The sequence below is a fragment of the Schistocerca gregaria genome, chromosome 8 (assembly GCF_023897955.1).
Source record: "Schistocerca gregaria isolate iqSchGreg1 chromosome 8, iqSchGreg1.2, whole genome shotgun sequence".
NCBI classification, from domain to species: domain Eukaryota; kingdom Metazoa; phylum Arthropoda; class Insecta; order Orthoptera; family Acrididae; genus Schistocerca; species Schistocerca gregaria.
Window position 1 is genome coordinate 169775062 of NC_064927.1, and position 22354 is coordinate 169797415.

At 39.0% G+C, this 22354-nt stretch overlaps 1 protein-coding gene across 1 annotated transcript in view; it reads right to left on the reverse strand.

Annotated features, from left to right (window-relative positions):
• The window catches only part of LOC126284868 (transcriptional repressor protein YY1-like), a 78026-nt gene that overhangs the window by 36362 nt on the left and 19310 nt on the right, over window positions 1-22354 (reverse strand). The window contains exon 2 of the mRNA XM_049984105.1: window positions 8673-8796. Within this exon, the coding sequence (XP_049840062.1) occupies window positions 8673-8796 (124 nt within the window). The remainder of the gene's footprint in view (window positions 1-8672; window positions 8797-22354) is intronic.

The window sequence follows — 22354 nt, forward strand, 5'->3', positions numbered from 1 at the left end:
TTGCGGGATGCGAAAGCTCAGGTTGTTGGTGTAATGATTCAGGACTGGAGCAGACTCGTTTGCCACGAAGGTCTAGGCTGTAGGGAAGGGACCATTTGATATAGAATGGGTGGCAGCTGTCATAATGGAGGTACTGTTGCTTGTTGGTGGGTTTGATGTGGACGGATGTGTGAAGCTGGCCATTGGACAGATGGAGGTCAACGTCAAGGAAAGTGGTATGGGATTTGGAGTAGGACCAGGTGAATCTGATGGAACCAAAGGAGTTGAGGTTGAAGAGGAAATTCTGGAGATCTTCTTCATTGTGAGTCCAGATCATGAAGGTGTCATCAATACATCTGTACCAAACTTTGGGTTGGCAGTCTTGGGTAGCTAAGAAGGCTTCCTCTAAGCGACCCATAAATAGGTTGGCATACGAGGGGGCCATCCTGGTACACATGGCTGTTCCCTTTAATTGTTGGTATGTCTGGCCTTCAAAAGTGAAGAAGTTATGGGTCAGGATGAAGCTGGCTAAGGTGATGAGGAAAGAGGTTTTAGGTAGGGTGGCAGGTGATCGGCGTGAAAGGAAGTGCTCCATTGCAGCGAGACCCTGGATGTGCGAGATATTTGTGTATAGGGAAGTGGCATCAATGGTTACAAGGATGGTTTCTGGGGGTAACAGACTGGGTAAGGATTCCAGACATTCGAGAAAGTGGTTGGTGTCTTTGATGAAGGATTGGAGACTGCATGTAATGGGTTGAAGGTGTTGATCTACGTAGGCAGAGATACGTTCTGTGGGGGCTTGGTAACCAGCTACAATGGGGCGGACGGGATGATTGGGTTTGTGAATTTAGGGAAGAAGGTAGAAGGTATGGGTGCGGAGTGTCAGTGGGGTCAGGAGGTTGATGAAGTCAGGTGAAAGGTTTTGTAGGGGGCCTAAGGTTCTGAGGAGTCCTTGAAGCTCTGCCTGGACATCAGGAATGGGATTACCTTGGCAAACTTTGTATGTGGTGTTGTCTGAAAGCTGACGCAGTCCCTCAGCCACATACTCCCAATGATCAAGCACCACGGTCGTGGAACCCTTGTCCGCCGGAAGAATGACGATGGATCGGTCAACCTTCTGATCACGGATAGCCTGGGCTTCAGCAGTGGTGATGTTGGGAGTAGGATAAAGGTTTTTTAAGAAGGATTGAGAGACAAGGCTAAGAAGGATTGAGAGACAAGGCAGGAAGTCAGAAATTCCTGGAAGGTTTGGAGAGGGTGATTTTGAGGAAGAGGAGGTAGGTCCCGCTGTGATGGAGGACGGAACTGTTCCAGGCAGGGTTCAATTTGGATAGTGTCTTGGGGAGTTGGAACATTAGGAGTAGGATTAGGATCACTTTTTCGTGGCAAAGTGATATTTCCAGCAGAGAGTACGAGTGTAGGACAGTAAATCTTTGACGAGGGCTGTTTGGTTGAATCTGGGAGTGGGGCTGAAGGTGAGGCCTTTGGATAGGACAGAGGTTTCGGATTGGGAGAGAGGTTTGGAGGAAAGGTTGACTACTGAATTAGGGTGCTGTAGTTCCAGATTGTGTTGATTGGAATTTTGAGGTTTTGGAGGGAGTGGAGCTGGAAGTGGGAGATTGAGTAGATGGGAGAGACTGGATTTGTGTGCAATGAGAGGAGGTTGAGGTTTGCTGGAAAGGTTGTGGAGGGTGAATGAGTTGCCTTTCCGGAGGTGGGTAACCAGGAGATTAGATAGTTTTTTTGAGGTGTAAGGTGGCACGCTGTTCTAATTTGCGGTTGGCCTGTAGGAGGATGCTATGAACAGCCGGTGTGGATGTGGGAGAGGAAAGATTGAGGACTTTGATTTGGGATAGGAGTTGACGGGTGTGTTCATTGGCCGAGTCGATGTATAGGTGAAGGATTAGGTGGGTGAGGGCTATGGATTGCGCAGTTTGGAACTGGTATAAGGACTGATGGAAAGAAGGATTGCAGCCAGAGATGGGAACTTTAAGTGTGAGGCCTTTAGGGGTAATGCCAAATATCAGACAAGCCTGAGAAAATAAAATATGGGAGCGTAATCTGGCTAGGGCGAAGGCATGTTTGTGGAGGGAATGTAAATAAAACTTAATGGGGTCGTTGTGGGGGTGTTGTGAGGGTGACATGGTATTAGAAAGTGGAAAGTGTAACATGAGGCTAAAATGAAAATGAAAATATAAATCTATATGGGGAGAGATCTGTCTCGCGTGTGTGCAACTGGAGATCTGGTGTGAAAAAAGGCGAAAAAGTGTTGGTTAAAGCTGAGCTATATATAGAAAGAAACTTCCACATGGGAAAAATATATTAAAAACAAAGATTACAAGCGGGAAAGCGCCGGTAGATAGGCACAATGAATAAAACACACAAACACACACACAGAATTTCAAGCTTTCGCAACCGGCGGCTGCTTCATCAGGAAAGAGGGAAGGAAAAGGAAAGATGAAATGATGTGGGTTTTAAGGGAGAGGGTAAGGAGTCATTCCAATCCCGGGAGCGGAAAGACTTACCTTAGGGGGAAAAAAAGGATAGGTATATACGCGCGCGCGCTCACACACACACACACACACACACACACACACACACACACACACACACACACACACACACACAAGCAGACACATATTATTATTATGAACACAGATTAATTTGGGAAATGTGCAGACCATGTTACAGCCTCACTACATAACATTAGCCTCTCTGGCTAATTGTGTGCAGTATGGCACCATCTTGTTGGGATCACTGAGATGCCATCTGAACGGACACTGGTTTGGGAAGCAGACAGGTGTCCAGCACACCAAACATGCTCTTCATTTGCATAGAATTCCAAGCTTTTGATGATATCCACCGTAATCTTTGTCAGGGACTGAGTGTCGTAAACTGACAAGGTTCCCTCCTTTATACTCCAGAATGGCATCCAATTGGGTGGATTACACAAGAACTTCGCTGCAAAAAACTTTGTAATTGTGTTCTTCATAGTGTTTCCCCTAACCCAACATACACAGCTTTTCCTCGCCTATTTAAATTTATCACTCCAAAAAAAAGCCAAATTTTAACTGGTAATGAGCATTTGAACAAGTGGTAACTCATGGACCCGACGATGTCTGCGTATTACTGCATTTTAGTGTGTACAACTGCTTGAATTTGTATGTGCAATGACCTGATTGGCTAATGTCAATACTAATTAAACCCAAAACAGTGAAATGTATCAATTTTTTTTCCTTAAAATTATTTATCAGCACAATCTGGCCTGCAACACAATTACAGGCTTTTCTGACCATCCTGTATAGAATCTAGCTTCCTGAATAGCAGAATGCTTTGGACTCTACTGTACTGCCTCTCTTACCATCTCTACAACGTCAAGAAGTTTGAATAAATCATCAATGAGCTGTAAATCAGTTGGCTGTGACTGGGGCAGTTTTTTTCTAGTCTTTCACGCAACTCAAAATGATCTACCATAACAAGACTCCTCTGCTTCTTCTAATGTTGAATCAGTGTCAGAAAATATGTTATACCACTGCATCACTGCTTTCGAAGAAAACTTCAACTGTGAAGGCCAATGCTTGGTCCACCAACATTCCATGGCTACCAAAGACTATGAACTACTGTGTACAACTTGAATTGGCACACTACTATTGGGAACTGTGCTTGGCACACACTTATGATTGCCTTAACTACTTCTGGTGCACCATGTAAAATAAATGAGGAAATACTACCTTCAATAAGGCTATCTGCAACAAAGCACTATGATCTTAAAACTATCCCAAAGGTTCATAATAGCTTTGATGCACTATATTTTTGTTCAAAAGCCTTCCATGCATTGTTCTTTTGTATGCATTTCAATGGCATATAAATATAGTCATTCATTCAGGTGGACGGAAGAATTTAATAACTGCTGTGCAAGTGTTGATGGTGGGTGGCTCCTTATGTATGGAATCGTGTTCATTTCCCTCACAGCCAAATTATCATATTTCAGTGTACCCTAGACCTCGGGCTGTGGAATCAATCTATCATTACGAACTCTATCCACAAAAGAATAAAAATTAAAATGAATAAATATTGAAAGGAATATTCATAGTTGCCTCCCATCACACTAACACATACACATACACCCACACCAGAAACAAACCAAGTGGACGTATCACTGCTTTATGGGTCTGTGAAGCTAAAGTGTGCTGGTTTTCTTATTTATTTTTCCTTACTCTAAAAATATGAAATCTGACTGACGTACAGCAATAAACATCTCTCCAATCTGTCTGATTTTCAGTATGACCTGCTGAGCAAAAATATCAGGAAACATGGCATCTAATAGATTTATTACCTTTATTCCAAGTTAAAAGTGATTAAAGACAGCTTTGTTATCGTGAGAAATTCCATTATAAAACCAGCTAGTTTTTCAGAAAAATAGGTAGATACATACTTCGAACAGAGGGGAAGGAAATAATAAAAAACATTGAGTTGCAAAGAGTGCCAAAAAATCTTTATTTCAACCACAGGTGGGTAATGATGAACACTATTGTGTGAAACTGGAATGTCAGGTGTCAGCTGCATCAATATTCTGAAGGGATGGGAACGCTGAGGTTAATTTCTCTTCTGTGTACAGTTATAGACTTCATATGGCTCATTTCACATTAGAGTAGAGTGAGGTATCTATGTATTGGGGCATAGCATTTGAAAAGAGAACAAGGTGAGTTTTTGAAATAATCTTTCAATATTGCATGGTTACAAATTTATTTTTTCTGTAATTGATTACATTGGACAGGTTTAATGTAAATGATTTCTTAAAGCCCACCAAAACTGCCAGGAAAAAAAGAACACCAAAACCAGCACAAAAAATCCTCCCAAACTGGTGGGGGGGGGGGGGGGGGGGGGGGGGGGGACTAAAATGGTACTCAATGACTCCAAAATTTGTACAAATGTTTTGTGCTGTCCCTATAAAATCTTTTTTGGCTAGAAAGCATATTATCTTTGAAAACTGGTGCCAAAATATCGCCAGCCTTCTTGCCACAAGGAATTTTTACTCTGCAGCAGAGAGAGAACTGATATCACACTTCCTGGCAGGTAAATAGCATGTGCCAGGTTGGGACTAAACCCTGGAACCTTCGCCTTTCAGGAGCAAGTGCTCTCCCAACTGAGCTACCTGAGCATGAATCACAACCTGATCCCATTGCTTACTTCCACCAGTACTTTATCTTCTAGCTCCCACAGCTCACAGAAGTTATGTTACCAAATGAGTGTTGAACATGTATCATGCAAGACAAAGAGTACTAAATACATTTGCTGCAATGGCACATTGCAGGTGAATAGGCAACACAAAAGTGTTAACTTATTGGGATACAATTATACAAAACACACACACACACACACACACACACACACACACACACACACAAACACAAACACACACACACGAGTTTCGACAATGACACAATAATTTAAATAAGATGAGGGCTACACAGCTGGTAAAACATAGAGTGGGCTTTGGACAGGCAAAAACAATGAATGACAAAGGAGAGGGAAGTGGCACTTTCAAAGAACACTCAACCCTCAAGCTCAAGAAAACACCACACATCCCTGTAGGATGTTATACCCACTGAAAGGTGCTAAGTTGTTCTTTCACTGCATGTGTAACTTCAGCCCATCTCTACAAGACCCTGGACTGCTGCTTCAAACATATGAGGATACCTTATCATTCCTATCAATCCATAATCTTAACTCCTGAAGATGAGGGCAGTTAAAACTGAAGAATTTTATTGGTAATTGAAACTGTCACAAGAAACAATACTGATGATGTAGCTTATTACTACTGCAGAACATAAAAAAACGACATTCAGACATATAGAAATATGGTATCTAGAGAATGAGGAATTTTTTTCCCCTTCTAGTGGAACCTTACGAGTTAAGTAATATCCTAAATTCTTTATACAACCAATCATTTGCCATGGGAACATTTTACGATTGGCTGACTAAAATGTGTTGAAGGCAAGTCTCTGCCAAAGAAATGGGGTAAAGAAATAAAGTTAACTTCCACTCAATAACATTTTTGCCAGCATTCTACAAAATTTTTGAAAATATTATGTAGAAGGGGCTTCTTAGCTCTCTCAGTGCAAGATGTTTTCTAAAGTATCACGCAAAAAAACACCATTTGATTTTAAAGTAAAATGCAGGCCTTTACAAAATGTATATGAATTTTCTGTGACTTTTTGAAAGTGTCTGGCTGACTGAATCAAAAGATCCTTTAAAGTAAATTAGAATATTTACAAATCTTACTGAGTGTCAAATAACTGCTTTATGTCTTATCTTTAAAAATAATCAAACACTGTCAATATGGAACAAAATTAATTAGGCTATCAGTGAACATTTGATTGAAAAGTAATTACACACACACTGTCCCTGGAGGTTTCGCTAGAGAACCATTACCTGCGTATATTATCGACCCTTCGTCAATAATTACACTACCAGATTCAAAGTTTGCTTTTTTAGCAGAGGAAATAAATATTGCTGAAAATAGCGACTCGATAACAGGTGTGAAAAAAGCTATTAAAGAAAATTTCTGAAAGGTTACAAGTGGTCTGTAACCACTTTAAAGTCATTAAACTTTGAAAAGACTAATTATACACAGTTCAGAACCTGTAAAAGATTTTAACCCAGCATATGGACAAAATAGAAAAGGTTGGTGGCATTAAATTCTCAGAGTACAGCTTGGTAATAAGATAAGACACATCTGTTAACTATTAAATGTAAATTTGTGTGTCAGGAAGTATTTTCTGAAAGTATGTCTGGAACAGCCTTGTATGCAACTGAAACATGGGTGATAAACAGTACTGATAAGAAAATATAAATAGAAGCTTCAGAAATATGGCGCTGCAAAAGAATGGTAAGGAATAGATGTGTAAATCAGATGACTACTGAAGAGCCACTAAATTGAATTAGGGAGAAACAATATTAAAGGAGTAGATCAGTTGCAGGACACATCCTGAGGCATCAAGGTACAGTAAGCTGGACGATAAGGACAGCGTATGGGAACAGGGATGTGGATATACCAATTGTAGTGGAAGACCAAGGTTGGCTACAGGAGGCAAGTTTGAGTGGATGCAGTTGGCAGACATTATACAGAGATGAAGAGGCTTCCACAGAATGGACTAGTATGGAGAACTGCTTAAGACAGCCTTTGAACTGAAGACTACAACAATAACAAAATCATTTGGTTGTAATTACCAGTGAATGGCTGAAATACCCAAAAAATCATTATTTTAAATGCACATGCTGACAAAAAATTACAAAGGAGCTAACTTTGTTTACCGCCATTCCATATGTCATATGGTATCATACTTTGGTGTAACTCTGTAAGTTAAGTTTTTCACAACAGAAAGCATTTAATATGATTACTTTTGATAGCAATTCATAAACATCCTGCAGAAACTTGTCCAATGAACTGTGTATGCTAACTATGGCTACTCAGTATTCTTATTTTTTAATCACATTTGTTGAAGTTAATATCCCACTATTTTCAACTAACAGTTCAGTTCACAAATTTAATTCTAGGAATAAGAACAATTTCCTTATGGCTTTTAAGTATAGGAACCCTCATTTCCTATCTATATAAAAGTGTGTTATTTACTGTTCAGTATGAACTTGGTTCAAAATGTGTCCATTATTTAGGAACATACAGTTCAGTAACATCTCACAAAATCATAGAAAGTTAGCCACTAATAAGATAAATTTCAGAAAAGCAAGTCTGAAGGACATGCTAGGGGACAACACCCAGTCTATCAACAAATTTCTAGTGAAGGTAGTTGATGTTAACGTTATTGATAAAACAACAGAAAATGAATACAGTTTAACAGTTGACTTTTGCAGTTCTTGTATGTAGTAATATGATCATATAGTTAAGCACCAATTTCCACTGAATTTTGGAAAGATACAACAGAGATTATTTTATGAGTTCTAATACATATATCTCTACTTCTCTGTGACACATCAACAATGGCAACTCCAGGTTGGAATATCTACAGTATGCTACTCACCATAAAGATTACATGCTGAGTTGCTAACAGGCACAACGAAAAGACTGTTACACCCTCAAGTTTTGGCTAAAGTCCCACTACTAAAGATGCCTTTGGCCAAAAACTAAATGTGTAACTTTTTTCCCGTTCTGCCTGTGTTATCTTTATGGTCAGCACCAATCTACCACTTTCTGTATTGTTTCAATGACAACTATTACATTGTTCTTTAAATGAGAATAATATTTCATACTGTTGATTTGTGGACTGTCCTTGGGAACCACTTCATCGAAAGTCTGGGGAATGAACATTACACGTAAGCGCAATATTTCTTGTGTAAAATACGTGTTGTACATGTGTGTTCCGACATGTTTCACATTCAGTAGGATCTCCTTATTTTGGGTTTATGGTACAAACTACATATCTAGTTTAAAATAATCTACAAAATGCAAAATCTCAACACATATTATGATCATAAATTAAATTAATTCAGTGCGCTGCAGAAATTCATCCCTACAATCATGCATTAAAAGGAACTGCATACAATACCCTGAGCCTAACAGCTTCATAATAGAACTACCTATGGTGGCATAGTATTATCACTTTCAATGAAAATCTGTATTCTGTACAGTATTAAAAAGGCAAATTTTATACATGCAATATATGGAAGCATACCTAGCAAACTCTGCTAGCTGCTTCGGATCACTCAAATCCAGACCAGGAATACCTTCTGGTGGTATCCTTTTACCAGTCATGTATTCTTCATAATCAGGATCTGGTTCTGGGTTACTGCCTTCATCTGCAACAAATGAGAGAAGAAATGCTGCTTATTACTTTTCTTCCACACTCTTTCAGACAAAGGAACAAATAAAGTCATCATTAAACAATGCTCATTTTTCAGACAACTAAAGCTATTTCCAACATTTTTACCACAGACAATATAATGAATATTTATTTTTATACTTGCATATTCACTACGCCCAATTTCATTTCCCTCTTGAAACATTTTTGTATATGTTGAAAACAAGTGTCACTTATTCCAACAGCAGGTAATATTGATCGAACCTAGAAGGAAAGTTCCTAAAATTACATATCCGGAAACCACTATCTGCCAAGATACAAGATATTGAAGACATGCAGTTCACACTCTACAGTTAAGGAAGAATTGAAAAGAGATGGCACAGTAAACTACTACAATACACACACATGGGCAAATGCAAGCCCTAAACCAAGCAGGGAGCAGAGGCATCAGCAGTGCTTCAGGATCAACATAAGGGCATGAACTGTCAGTGACAGATTCTTAGGGCCACCACATCGAACATATCAACTAGTGCTGTATGTTACTGATTTAAGCACAACGAATTATCTGCACTAACGGAAAACATTCTCCATGCAAGATGAGGACTGGTTTATGCACGATAGGGCACCACCTTATTTTCTATGAATTGTGGGGCAGTACCACACTGCAAAATTTCATGGGTAATGGATTGGTAGAAGATGTCTGATAGCATGGGCTCCCTTTTCACTGGATCTGAAGCCATTGGATTTCTGACTATGGGGACATTTGAAGGCATTGCTGTATGCCCAACCCACTGACAATGTGCAGGCGTTACAGGAGTGTGTGACAAATGCATGTGACACAATCTGAATGAATGCAGATTTATTTAAAAGAATGTGCGATTCCCTGATAAGACGGGCTGGAGGAACGTGTCATGATGTGTGTTAACCACATGCAGCACTACTTATAGAGTATCCTTCTAACACATAGATGAGAAGGAGGGGACATATTGCTAAATATCTCAACAGTCAAGTTTTCTTCAAGTTCTGACCAATACCACCTCCTGTAGGAACATGAGACACTTTAGAATAAAATAATAAAAAAAAATTATCCTGTATACTGATACCAATAATCAACTTCTAACATCATTAGTGTCACAACAAAAATTAACAATGATTTATTCGGAACCTGAGTCTACAGTTGCTATAAATTTGATGACGGCTCCATGCTTCCTGGATAGCTTTTTCATACTACTGTACAGTCTTGGCTTAGGCAACTTTCAAATATCCTGTCAAAAGGTTTTTGATAAAACAACATTGGATCTTCAGTTATAGATGTCTGCAAGTGGGTGCTCCTGCTCCCCCACCCATCCATCCTCAGTACATGTCAGATTTTAAATGTGATTTACAAAGAACAAATACTGACTGGATAGGCATCAATTATCTGGTAAACAACAAACTTTTAATGTCATCTATAAAATTTACTTTCTGTGACATTACAAATCTCAAAACTAACTAATTTACATCAGAAATGACAATTTTAGATTTTAGTCATCATTCCTGTATGAAGTGTTGCAGATATTTATGTCTGCAGTACTGATGATCAAACAGCTAACTAATTTATCTAGTATGGTATTAAATCTAGCATACATTAATATTCTATTCAGTTACTGATTTAATTATAAATAAAAAATGATGTGCTACAGATCTAACATTGTTTTATTAACAACATTAAAAGCGTTCTTCAAAATGACCAGTGATCAAAACTGTATTAAAACACGACAATAAACTAAAAATTAACAGTTGCAGGCAACATGGAGACATTAAATAATCAAACTTTGGAATCAGGTGGGCATTGACTGAGGAAATGTTCAACAGCAGACGGACCATGTACATCGGGGGTGCTGGTATAGAGGGAGGGGACATCAGTGGTAAGAAGCAAGGTGTGTGGTGGAAGTAGAATTGACACATATTTCAGATAATCTAGGAAATATTGGTATCTTTAATCTCATATGGAAGTCTTTGTACTATGGGTTGCAGGTGTTGGGTCAACTATGTTCGGTGGGTGCTGTGAAGCCAGCAATTATAGGGCAGTTAGAATGACTGGATTTGTGGATCTTAGGAAGAAGGTAAAAGGAGGGGGTACTTGGTTTGGGTGGAGTAAGAAGTACTATGGATTGAGGTGTTAACCCTTGTGAGCATCCTAAGGTTTTTAGGGTGGCCTGCAGGACAATTTGAATCACGGGGATGGGATCTTGATGGCAGATGCTGTATGCAGTGGTGTCAGACAGCTGACATAGACCTACACTAACATGCTCCTATGGGTCAAATACCACAAGCATAGATCCTTTGTCTCCTGGGAGGATAATGATGGTGTCATCAGCTTTTAGGGAACTTAGAGCTAGAAGTTCTGTAGAGGATAGGTTAGGGTCATGTTTTACGGACCCGAGGAAAGGTTCGGAAGCGATGCTGGACATGAGCAATTCTTGGAAGGCTTGTAAGGGATGATTTTGAGGTAGTGGTGATGGATCAAGTTGGGATTGTGGTCAAAACTATTCAAGGCAGGGTTCAATGACACGTTTTCCGTTGAATGGTTTTTGGCAGTGGGTTGCAAAGTGATATTTCCAGTTGACCTTAAGTGTGAAGGATAGTAGGTCCTCCACCAAAGCAGCATGATTAAATGCAGATTTAGATCTGGAAGTAAGATGCTTGGATAATACGGATAATTCGGGGGGGGGGGGGGGGGGGGAGTGCTTGGATGTGAGGTTGAGAACATGGTACTGTTGTGACTGGTTCTTGTGATTATGAGTTATTACTGGTCTTGGAGGCTGGAGTGAAGGCTTTGCCATGTTAAGGAGGTTGGGCAAATTCAATTTGTAGGAGAGGAGTGGTGGTTGATGGTGTGGCTGTTTGGTGAGCTACAGAGGGACAGGAAGGGAAATACTGCTGTTGATGTAGTTTAGGAGAAGGTGGGATAGCTTTCTGAGGTCAAGTCTGGCATGTTGTTGCAGTCTGAAGCTAGATTCATGGATGGTACCATCCAAGGAAACATGAGGGGCAGATAACTGCAGGATTTTGTAGAAGGAGATAAGTTTGGTGGAGTGGAAACTGGCAGATGAGACACACTGGTCACAGATTAGTCGGATAAGTGCAAGAGAATGCTCTATTTGAAACTGTAAAAGAGGGTGGTGCAGAAACAGGGACTTTCAATGTTAGGCCTTTGGGAGCAACTCCAAAGGACAAGCAGATTTCAAGAAACAGAATGTGGGACATTAATTTTGATAGTGCAAACAAAAATGTTTTCAAAAAGAGCGAATGTAATATTTGATGGGTTCATCATGGCAAGAGAGGGTGAAAAAGATAGAAAAACGGAAGAGAAGCTGGGGAAAAAATTCGGAAAAATCAGAAAAATTCACAGAAAGATCATGAGGACAGACAATGGTTAACAAGAGGCAATGAATGGGTAAGAACTTCTCGCAATAAGAGCGGTCTATATGATCCAAAAAAAAAAATTGGTTAAAAAACAACACAACAACAACAAACAAGAGGGAGTCATGAAAGGACGTCTTCATCCTGTTCGGTAAGTCTCCACTGAAGCTCTTCAGTCCTTTTCCTCCACACTTCTTCCTTTTTTGTTGAATAACTACTTCCAGCAGATGATTGGTCACCTCTAATTAACTGGATTGGAACATCCGAAAACAGACAACCCTCAATAATTCACACTCCACAGGAAACTTCCCTGTTGACAATAAAAAGATGTGAGGACACTCCACTGAGTGGTGACACTGAAGGGGGGGGACACTCGTATGGCAGCTCAATAAGCAAGAACTATGGGGCAATGGGTGATAGACCCCTAAGTTTTGGTAATACAATTAGATCACTATTTGTCTCAGGAACATTTTTATTTCCATAACATAAAGTAATTGTGCTGTGTATTTAAAATTTTATACATGGTAAAATGGGCCCAACTTCATCATTCAACACAGATAATAAACTGCTCTATGCAAGAGTGACATGCCTAACCCGTCTACTATATCTCCACACATCACAGATACTTGCCATGCATTCAACTGTATTGATGTACTCCAACAGATAAATATGGACTCTACAAAGGATTTGTAGGTGAAACTGTGAATTTACAGATATTGTAACAAAAGGTAACAGAAAAAAATCTAATTCAGTCTAGTGTTCCTTTTTTCTTTTTTACCTTCTTCTTCTTCTTCTTCTTCTTCTTTTCTTCATCATATTTTTAAAAGAAATACCTTGATAGCAAAATCAAATAATAAACTTACTTACACGAATTGATGAACAACTGAATAAACCTCCATAGCAGCACACAGCATTCCCTTTTGACTGACAGTGGTGGCAATTCATACACATCACAGCAATGTAAAGTATTGCTAGTATATGGCTGTTCAACAACTGTCCCCAGATTTTGGAGATTTTTCAAATCTCAATCGTAGGCACATCCCTCTTAACAGTAACTGAGATTGCTCATTCTGATGGAATAATATGAAAGCACAAAGCAGATGTGCATATAGTTGATCCAAATACACTAACACAAATCAGTAGTAGTCATGCAGTAGATTGCCTTAACAAATGTACATCATTCCAGAGCCATTTAATCAAAAGGCTATATATAATTTGCAGCTAGCTCCTGGATTGTTCGGTGGTACATGACAATGACAAAAAGTCATTCCATACTACACAAACATTCTCCAACAAAACAATGGTCACATGTTTGGTACAGTCATACCGCAACATAAGTGCATATCAATATGTACTGCAACTCATTGGTTCCAACCCAATATATGTTACTTATCGGAACACGGTGTGGCTCAGGAATAAACTGTGGTGAAAAAAACAGTGTGTTCTAAATTATTATTAAAAAAAAAAAAAATGACTGTCAACTTCAGTCACATATTCTAATCTGGCCTGTTGGGCCAGATGCACTAATAATGGAACAGAAATCACATTCTGTGCCAGCTGTTTTGACCTTTAACGTGACTCCCCCCCCCCCTCCAGGCAGTGAACTTACTGTGAACATGAAAAAGCATTAAGTTATGCCACGGTTCAGATGGAAAAAAAAGTGTACAACACCCTTATTAATTCTTGGATATACTAGTTCACTGTCTGAAGAAAGACAAATGCATAGCACTTTCTTTAAATTTTATTTATATTTATCACTGAATGACCAGAGCTCCAGTGATTATCTGTTGCTAACTATATTCACTTTCCTGTCACAATCACATTTTTTTTATTAAAAGTTACACTACCTGTTCTAACATTACTGTCATCATCAAATAACCTTTTCTCCGCCATCGCTACTGCATGATCAGTATAAAGTCACTGTCTCACATTAGTGCACAGAGCAGCCAGATAAGTTCTTGTCATGAATCGATGTTCAGCTGTTTGCCTACTTTGTGTGTGTCACTTGTGAAATGGTGTCTTCTGGTTGGTCATTGGATAACTGTGGCATAGGAAAGGCCATATGATGATGACAGTAATTGTGGAAGCTGGTAGTGTCAGCATTCATGATGATGATGATAATAAAAAAAATGATTGTAACTGATGGATAAAAGTGAATATATTCACTTCCTTTAAAGTTGTGCCTTTTAAAGCACTGGTGGGCAAACCAACCTTTGGGTTGATGACATTTCTTCTACCTCTTGGCTGGTACCCCCTGGCTGATTTCGAGATCCTCCTGTCTTCCACTCAGTTAAAAAGGCTCTTCCATTTTTGTCTGTAGGAAAGTTTGGGGTAATAAGGACACAAATTTAATTTGTCATTAACATTCATATAACTGAAGACACAGATGTTATTACTGTACTGTAATAACAGAGAAGTCTTCTTCATTGGTGAAAGTAACACAAAACTGTATTTTAAAGCAACAGTAATATAACTTTTATTTCTTCAACCATGGCTTATAAACTTGGTGAGAGCTCAAAACATTTCTTTTCTTCAATCTTTTACTTAGAAGCACTCTATGTTACCTAGCCAAGGGACATTAGAACTCATCATTATTTGTTCTAAAATAATATATGATGCCTTTTAATTACACTGCAAGACTACTTGAAGAAAGTGTTGTCAGTTACATTAGGTTTATTTGGGCCTCTGCCATTTTCTGCACTTTAAATGGGCTGTGCTTTAACTTGATACTTTAACACATCTCACACAAATATCTCAATACCCAGTCACAAAATACCTTGTAGGCTACCTGCTACATTTATTACACGTAATTATCGCTCCTGTCTCTTACACAGGTTTTCAGTATTATAATTTACAGATACTCTTAACACTTCGAAACATCCATGTCCATAATAACTTGGCCACAAAGACACATTGTCTGTCAATGTAAAAAGAAAAGTTTTTTTTTTTTTTTTAAATACAGAATAGTTTGTGCACAAGCAAGACTAGTTATTCAAATTAAGGATTTTACTGCTGCAAATCTAGAGACAAAAGGAACCTGTTGTGTAAAATTATCCATTCCTTATATTAACATAAAACTACACTATTTCTGAATATACAGTCAAATTAACGAAGAATATGCTCTTCAGTTATTGTAAATTTTCCACTTCCTCTGCAATACATATAAAATATTGCTAAATAATGGAATCTTAACTTCTATAGCATTTAATTGCACCCAGAAACTGGGTTTTTGGAACCTGCAATTATCTCTGCCAGTGCTTCCCACAAACTGTTTTTCATCCACATAGTAAGATTGGAACTATTGTTGTACAATAAAATGCATGCAAGGTTCCTTAAGAGTGCTATGAATGCAAAATATTTTTAAATATGTCACGTAACATGTCATTTCTTCATGTGCTAAGCCAGTCAATCAGCCTTCTACTGAAGGCAGATTGAGTGCCAAAGGAACCTGTAAAAGGTATGTTATATTGGGGGTAATAAGCATTTGTCTTTCTTCAACTGCTAAACAATTTGTGCCAGCCACATACAATTTAACCTGGGAGTCTGAACCATGGTGCAATTTCACATACAAGAACCACACTGCCAGAGGTGAGAGTTATGTTAGGTAATAGAGAGCCACCCCAAATGGGGGTTGGACTGCAAATTTATGGATTTGTGGTTTCCTACTTAGCCAGATGGCCATCAAGCCAAGTCATCTAAAGCATGTGATCACTAGTTATTGAGTTTGCTGCTAATGTCAGAATTAAAAAAACACAAAATCAAAAAGACTAATGTTGTGTGGTTTTAATATTAAGCAATTAAGATGCCATTTTAACTCCTGCAATGGTTGCTGTTTTAAAATTTGACAGGAAGTTTAATGTACGATATGAAGTATCAGAATATGAGCCGCGCACGCACGCACAGAGAGAGAGAGAGAGAGAGAGAGAGAGAGAGAGAGAGAGAGGAGAGAGAGAGAGAGAGAGAGAGAGAGAGAGAGCGAGAGAGAGAGAGTGTGTGTGTGTGTGTGTGTGTGTGTGTGTGTGTGTGTGTGTGTGTGTGAATTCTACCAATACAATGTCATACACCGCACCCCAGAAATAAACTCAGATGTTGACATCAAATTAGAAGTAAGTAATTATGTATACTTCCAATAACATAACATTGTCATTATTCCATCCTGAATTTTCCATTGTTTGATTATGTACATTTTCACGAATTTTGCACCCCAGTCATTTTGTTTTTCTGTTACTTTGTCATTGTTTTAAGATACATTGCTCATTAGGTTTTATCCCATAGATCATTTTATAACATTTTCATATTTTATGTAGGATGGCCAGAGAGAGTATGAGAATATTGTAGGAGTGTTGCAGGGTAGGTTGTGCTGACAAATCATTGTTAAGAAAATAATTTGATACAGTGCGTAGTTTCTGAAAAGTTAGCCAATCATGGCAATGTATGTGCAAATTCAAGGAAACTGTCCGAAATAGCATTGTGAAATGTGCTCTTCATTTGGATTCTTAAAAACCAAACAAGAGTGTGATACAAAAATTGTACAAGAGACAGAGTAATGACCGAACCTGAGCCATAAGCGGAGTATTCTTGTGCAATATAATCTATGCTGTGAGAACAGCTGACAGTAACTGAATCTGGTGGGCCACTTAATTTATGCACATAACGATGTGATTGACTAACTTTCATGCTAATTAACTTGGAAACAGCACAATATGCACAATTTTTTTCTTAACAATCATTTATCAGTGCAACCTACCCTGAAACACCCTTACAAGCTTTTCAGACTTTTTCTGGGTACAATGTCTATTTTTTATTACATCTGAACACACACTACATGTCATGGAAATGCAGGTATTGAGAAGATCATTGGGCATTTTCCTGCTCAACCACATCAACAATAAAATGACTCCCCAACCTGGAGCGTCTCCGATCAATGAGATGATGCAAGAATGGAGTCTTTGGGGGTATGGATACAATGTATGGGCACTATCTACTTCAGTTATGAGCTCAGTCTATCATCTCATTGACCAAGGCCAGATGCACCATGGAAGACACAAATGACAGTGGGTAGGCACTATAAATGCAGATTTAAGATCAATAAGTCTAAATCTACAGGAAGTGTTAGACCATAATAAATGGCTTGCATTGATCCAAAATGCTCCAGTGTAAAAGTCAAGCACTGGCATGACGGCCAGGAACGGTAGAGCAGAGGGCTGTGAAGAAAATGTCAGCCAATAGTATGCTGACCGACTCCTCTCTAGGATGACACCAAGACAGCAGCACCCTCCAGGTGAAGAGGACATGGGCGCCGCGCAGCCTAGCCAAGGCTACCAGTTTTATGGCGGCGGCTTACGAACTATACTGTTTCATTTGTATTAGGAGTTGTGTATACAGACGAGATTTTCTTATTTTGTCTGTCACCCATTGCTTGCGACACACCATTGTAATTTCTCAAAGTTAAGTATTGTCATTTATGTTACTGTAATAAAATTTCATTAATACAATTTGCTTGAATCGTCTAGCTAGCTGAGAAAGCAAGTTTCCTAGGCACCACATATTCGATGAGTAGGTAGGACACAACACAAAAACTGGAGCCTGCAGCAACAGGAACATACTAAGGAGAAGAAGATATTTTTTTAAAATTTGTAAGCCTTATGATTTGTGTTTAGCACTGTAATTTGTTCTCTATTTATTTATATTTTCTCAACATTGATGCTGGCCTTCATGTACCTGCTTTCCTAGATGCTGGGTTTCACATCATTATGATGATTTAGCAGTTGTCTATTATGCCATGCTTTTTCATACACTAGTGTCACCTACCTCTCATTATATGCACCAAAATCTTAGTTGGCTTATATAATATAAAATTAACTACATTATGTAATAGATGAATGAAAGGAAAATTATTGTCTGTTAATGCTTAGTATTTTCATTAAATGTACATTATATCTGTATACAAAAAATTGTGATATATCATAATCGCCATCTTATTGGCACCTAATAGCTTTCTTCACTTTACACTATCAACTGTACTGTGACATCAGTTTGAACCTGCTTGTCGTCACTGAAGATTGACTAGATACTCTGTATCCATACTGCTCAAGCCAATTCGGGTTATTATGCCCAAATGATATGTGCACTGCAAAAAAGAAAAAAAGAAAGATGTACAAGGGCTGTTCAGAAAGTAAGGCGACTTTTCAAATTGTGCGGGCAACGTACATTCGATTATCAATCTGTTTTAAGTGTACAGCATACTTCATTTGCTTTTGACAGATAGAAAAGTTAGACATGTTTTAGTGTGCTCGGCAATTTTCGATTATGATAAAAAATGGAGCAAAGAATTTGCATCAAATTTTGTGTGAAAAATGGAATCAAGTGCTCTAAAACACTTGAAATGTTGACAGTGGTATACAGCGATTTTGCCCTAAGTAAAAAAAAAAAAAATATGTTAACAAGTGATACAAGCTCTTCCAAGATGGCCACTCTGTAAGCTGCAAAGTTCGCGGCATAGAAGTGACGATGGGACACTGAGAAAATGATATGAGTGACATTAGGAGAGTACTAAAATTGTGTGGTACAACTTGCCATAAGACAGTTTCATGGATCAGATTGGTGTGACCAATATGGAGGCAGCAGAGGACTGTGGTTTCACAACAGAGAGAAGATCAAAGAGAAGACCACAACACACACAGAATCTCTTACAATCCATAACTTGCTGGCTGTTATGATACAACGTTCTCTGTTCAATGAGACTACGAGCTGGTGATGTGATGTTGTCCAGAAGTTAGATCCTGGTATCTTTATTTCCAGAGCTTTCTTTTTGTAAGGATTTCAATGAACTGATCTGCGAGTTCATTCCTGTGGGTCCAAATATGACTGGGTGACCAGACAAATAATCCTGCCTTCCCACTATAACAGAAGTCTAAGTAGAGATCTTGAATGGATAACAGGCAAAATATCCTCAGATTTGAGGAAGACTACAATAATATCAATACTAAAGAAGGTAAGTGCTTACAGGTGGTAGTATTACATAACAATCAGTTTCAAAATACAAGTACAAATTATTTAAAGACGGAAAAAATTCTTAGTGCCAACGATAGTGCCACCGGCAGACACATGTGAAAGCACAAGAACTATCCTAGCTTTTGGAACTATTAGTTCCTTCCTTGGGGATGGACGAGGAGAGGTTGGAGAAAGTTAAAAAGAAAAAATAACAAAGTCACAGCTCAAGAATGAGAGGGACCAATCTGTTGTGACGACAAGAGGAGACAACACTGTTTTCAATTTGTACAGAAACCAGACAGCAATTATAAAAACTAGTGGATATGAATGGCAGGTGGTTACTGAGAATGGTGTGGGGCGGGGTGAGTTTCAGTATATTCCCCTTGCTTTTCAATTTGTACACAGAGGAAACAGCGGAGGACATGAAGGAGAAATTCGAAAAATAATTGAAACTTCAAAAATTACAGATTTGTAACTGGCATTGCTGTTCTGTCAATGTGGGAAGACTTAATGAAACAGCAAAAGTAAAACAAAGGTAATGGGGTGTAGTAGAATTAAATCAGGTGCTGCCTGGGGTGATTAGATTACAAAATAAGATTAAATGCTAACATTTTAGGTGAGGCTTTTCTTTGTTATTGATATTTAATTTTTTAAAAAAGTTTACTGTTCCCAGTCCCTGTTTCTTTATATCTAATCTATGATATTGTATTTAATATATGGTTTAAACCTCCATCAGATGGATTTACAAGTGTCAGTGTGATGTGTGTGTTATGTTACAATTTTGGGGTAACTTGTGGCACAGTCTCCACACTGGTCACAGGCTCCTTTCTCCATTGTAACACATCCTACATAAACTGTCATATTTTGTAAACAAAAATGGTATCTGCAACTACTATGAGACTGTTACTTCCACTTGATGGAGGTTTAAAGCTTTGAAACATGTTGCGAATGTAAACAGTGACTTGTAACAGTAAACTTATTGTTTCATTCAAGAAAATAAGATATTAAAAGCAGTAGATAAGTTCAGCTGCTTGGGCAGTGAAATAACTCTCAGTGGGTCAAGTAAAGAGGATATAAAATGCAGACTGGCTACACCAAGAAAACCATTTATGACAAACGGAAATATACACTGGATGATCAAAAAATCAGTATAAATTTGAAAACTGAATAAATCATGGAATAATGTAGAGAGAGAGGTACAAATTGACACACATGCTTGGAATGGCATGGGGTTTTATTAGAACCAAAAAAATACAAAAGTTCAAAAAATGTCTGACAGATGGCACTTCATCTGATCAGAATAGCAATAATTAGCATAACAAAGTAAGACAATGCAAAGATGATATTCTTTACATAAAATGCTCAATATGTCCACCTTATTTCTTAACAATAGCTGTAGTCAAGGAATAATGTTGTGAACAGCACTGTAAAGCATGTCCGGAGTTATGGTGAGGCATTGGCGTCTTTCAGCATCCCTAGAGATGTCAGTCAATCATGATACACTTGCGACGTCAGGTAACCCCAAAGCCAATAATCGCACGGACTGAGGTCTGGGGACCTGGGACGTCAAGCATGACGAAAGTGGCAGCTGAGCACACTATCACCACCAAACGATGCGCGCAAGAGATCTTGCATGCGTCTAGCAATATGGGGTGGAGCGCCATCCTGCATAAACATCGTACATTCCAACAGGTGTTTATCAGCCAGGCTGGAGATAATGTGATTCTGTAATGTATCAGCGTACCTCTCACCAGTCACGGAAGCAGTTACAGAAAGAATCACGCATTTCCTCGAAGAAAAAAAAAGCCCAATAACGGTAGATGTGGCAAATCCAATCCATACCGTCACTTTCTCGTCGTGCAATGGCATTTCCATGACTGTTCTAGGATTTTCGGTAGCCCAAATTCTGCAGTTGTGGGCGTTGACAGACCCTTGGAGCGTGAGTTGAGCTTTGTTGGTCCACAACACGTTACTCAACCAATCGTCATCTTCCGCCACCTTTTGAAGCGCCCACACCGCAAATGCCCTCCGCTTCACTAAATCACCAGGTAACAGTTCATGATGCCGATAGATTTTATACGGATAGCATCAGAGGGTATGCCTAAGTGGCAACCAAACAGTAGCGTATGGAATGCCGGTGCGACGTGCGACTGCACGAGCACTGACTTCCCCGTGCATAGACGAACCCGCTACAGTCTCCATTTCTTCCTGAACTGCCTCAGCAGCATTACGCCTCATGCTCGGTTGGCCACTACGGGCTCTATCGTCTGAACAACCTGTGGCTTTGAACTTCGAAATCAGTATCGCCACAGCTGCATTTGTCAACGGACCTTTACCCGTTCGAATCCCCTTCTTATGGCGATAGGATCGTAACGCTGAACTAGGACATTCCTCATTCTGATAATACAGCTTCACTAAATGATCCTTTTCAGGTAACATCAACATGCTGCTACTGCTGGCGCATCTGATTCTCTCTGTCATTACAGCTCCTTTTATACACAATTGTCATGCGCAGTCACTGACATTTAGCTGTCCAGTGCCATCTGTCGGACATTTTGTGAACTCTGTTTTGTTTTTGGTTCTAATAAAACCCCATGTCATTCCAAGCATGTGAGTCAATTTTTACATCTCTATATACATTATTGCGTGGTTTATTAATTTAGTTTTCAAATTTATACTGACTTTTTGATCACCCGGTATATGGAAGTGAAATGTGGATGATAAACAGTACAGAAAAAGAGAGAAAAACAGAAGATTTTGAAACATGGTGTTAGGAGAGAATGCTTAAGATTAGATTTTGCTTGAGTTGGGGGAGGGAGGGCAGGTGGCTTGTAGATGGAGACCTATGCTTCACTGTTGTAAGCATGTACGGATGGGTGTAGTTTGCAGTATTCGTGCACAAATAAAGAGATTTCCATGGGGTAGACTATCACAGAGAGCTGCATCAAACTATTCAGACTGAAGACCATAAGAATAATAGTGAAGTATGCAATAAAAGGGGTATTTGCTATGTCGCCTGCAACACACTTTTGGTGCAACTCCAGTCATACTGACGACAAGTGGACACTATCGGGTCTATTACCCAGCCACACATTAATTCTAATAATTGTCATTTTGTTGCAACAGCATACCACACAAAGAATACACTGAAGATGTTT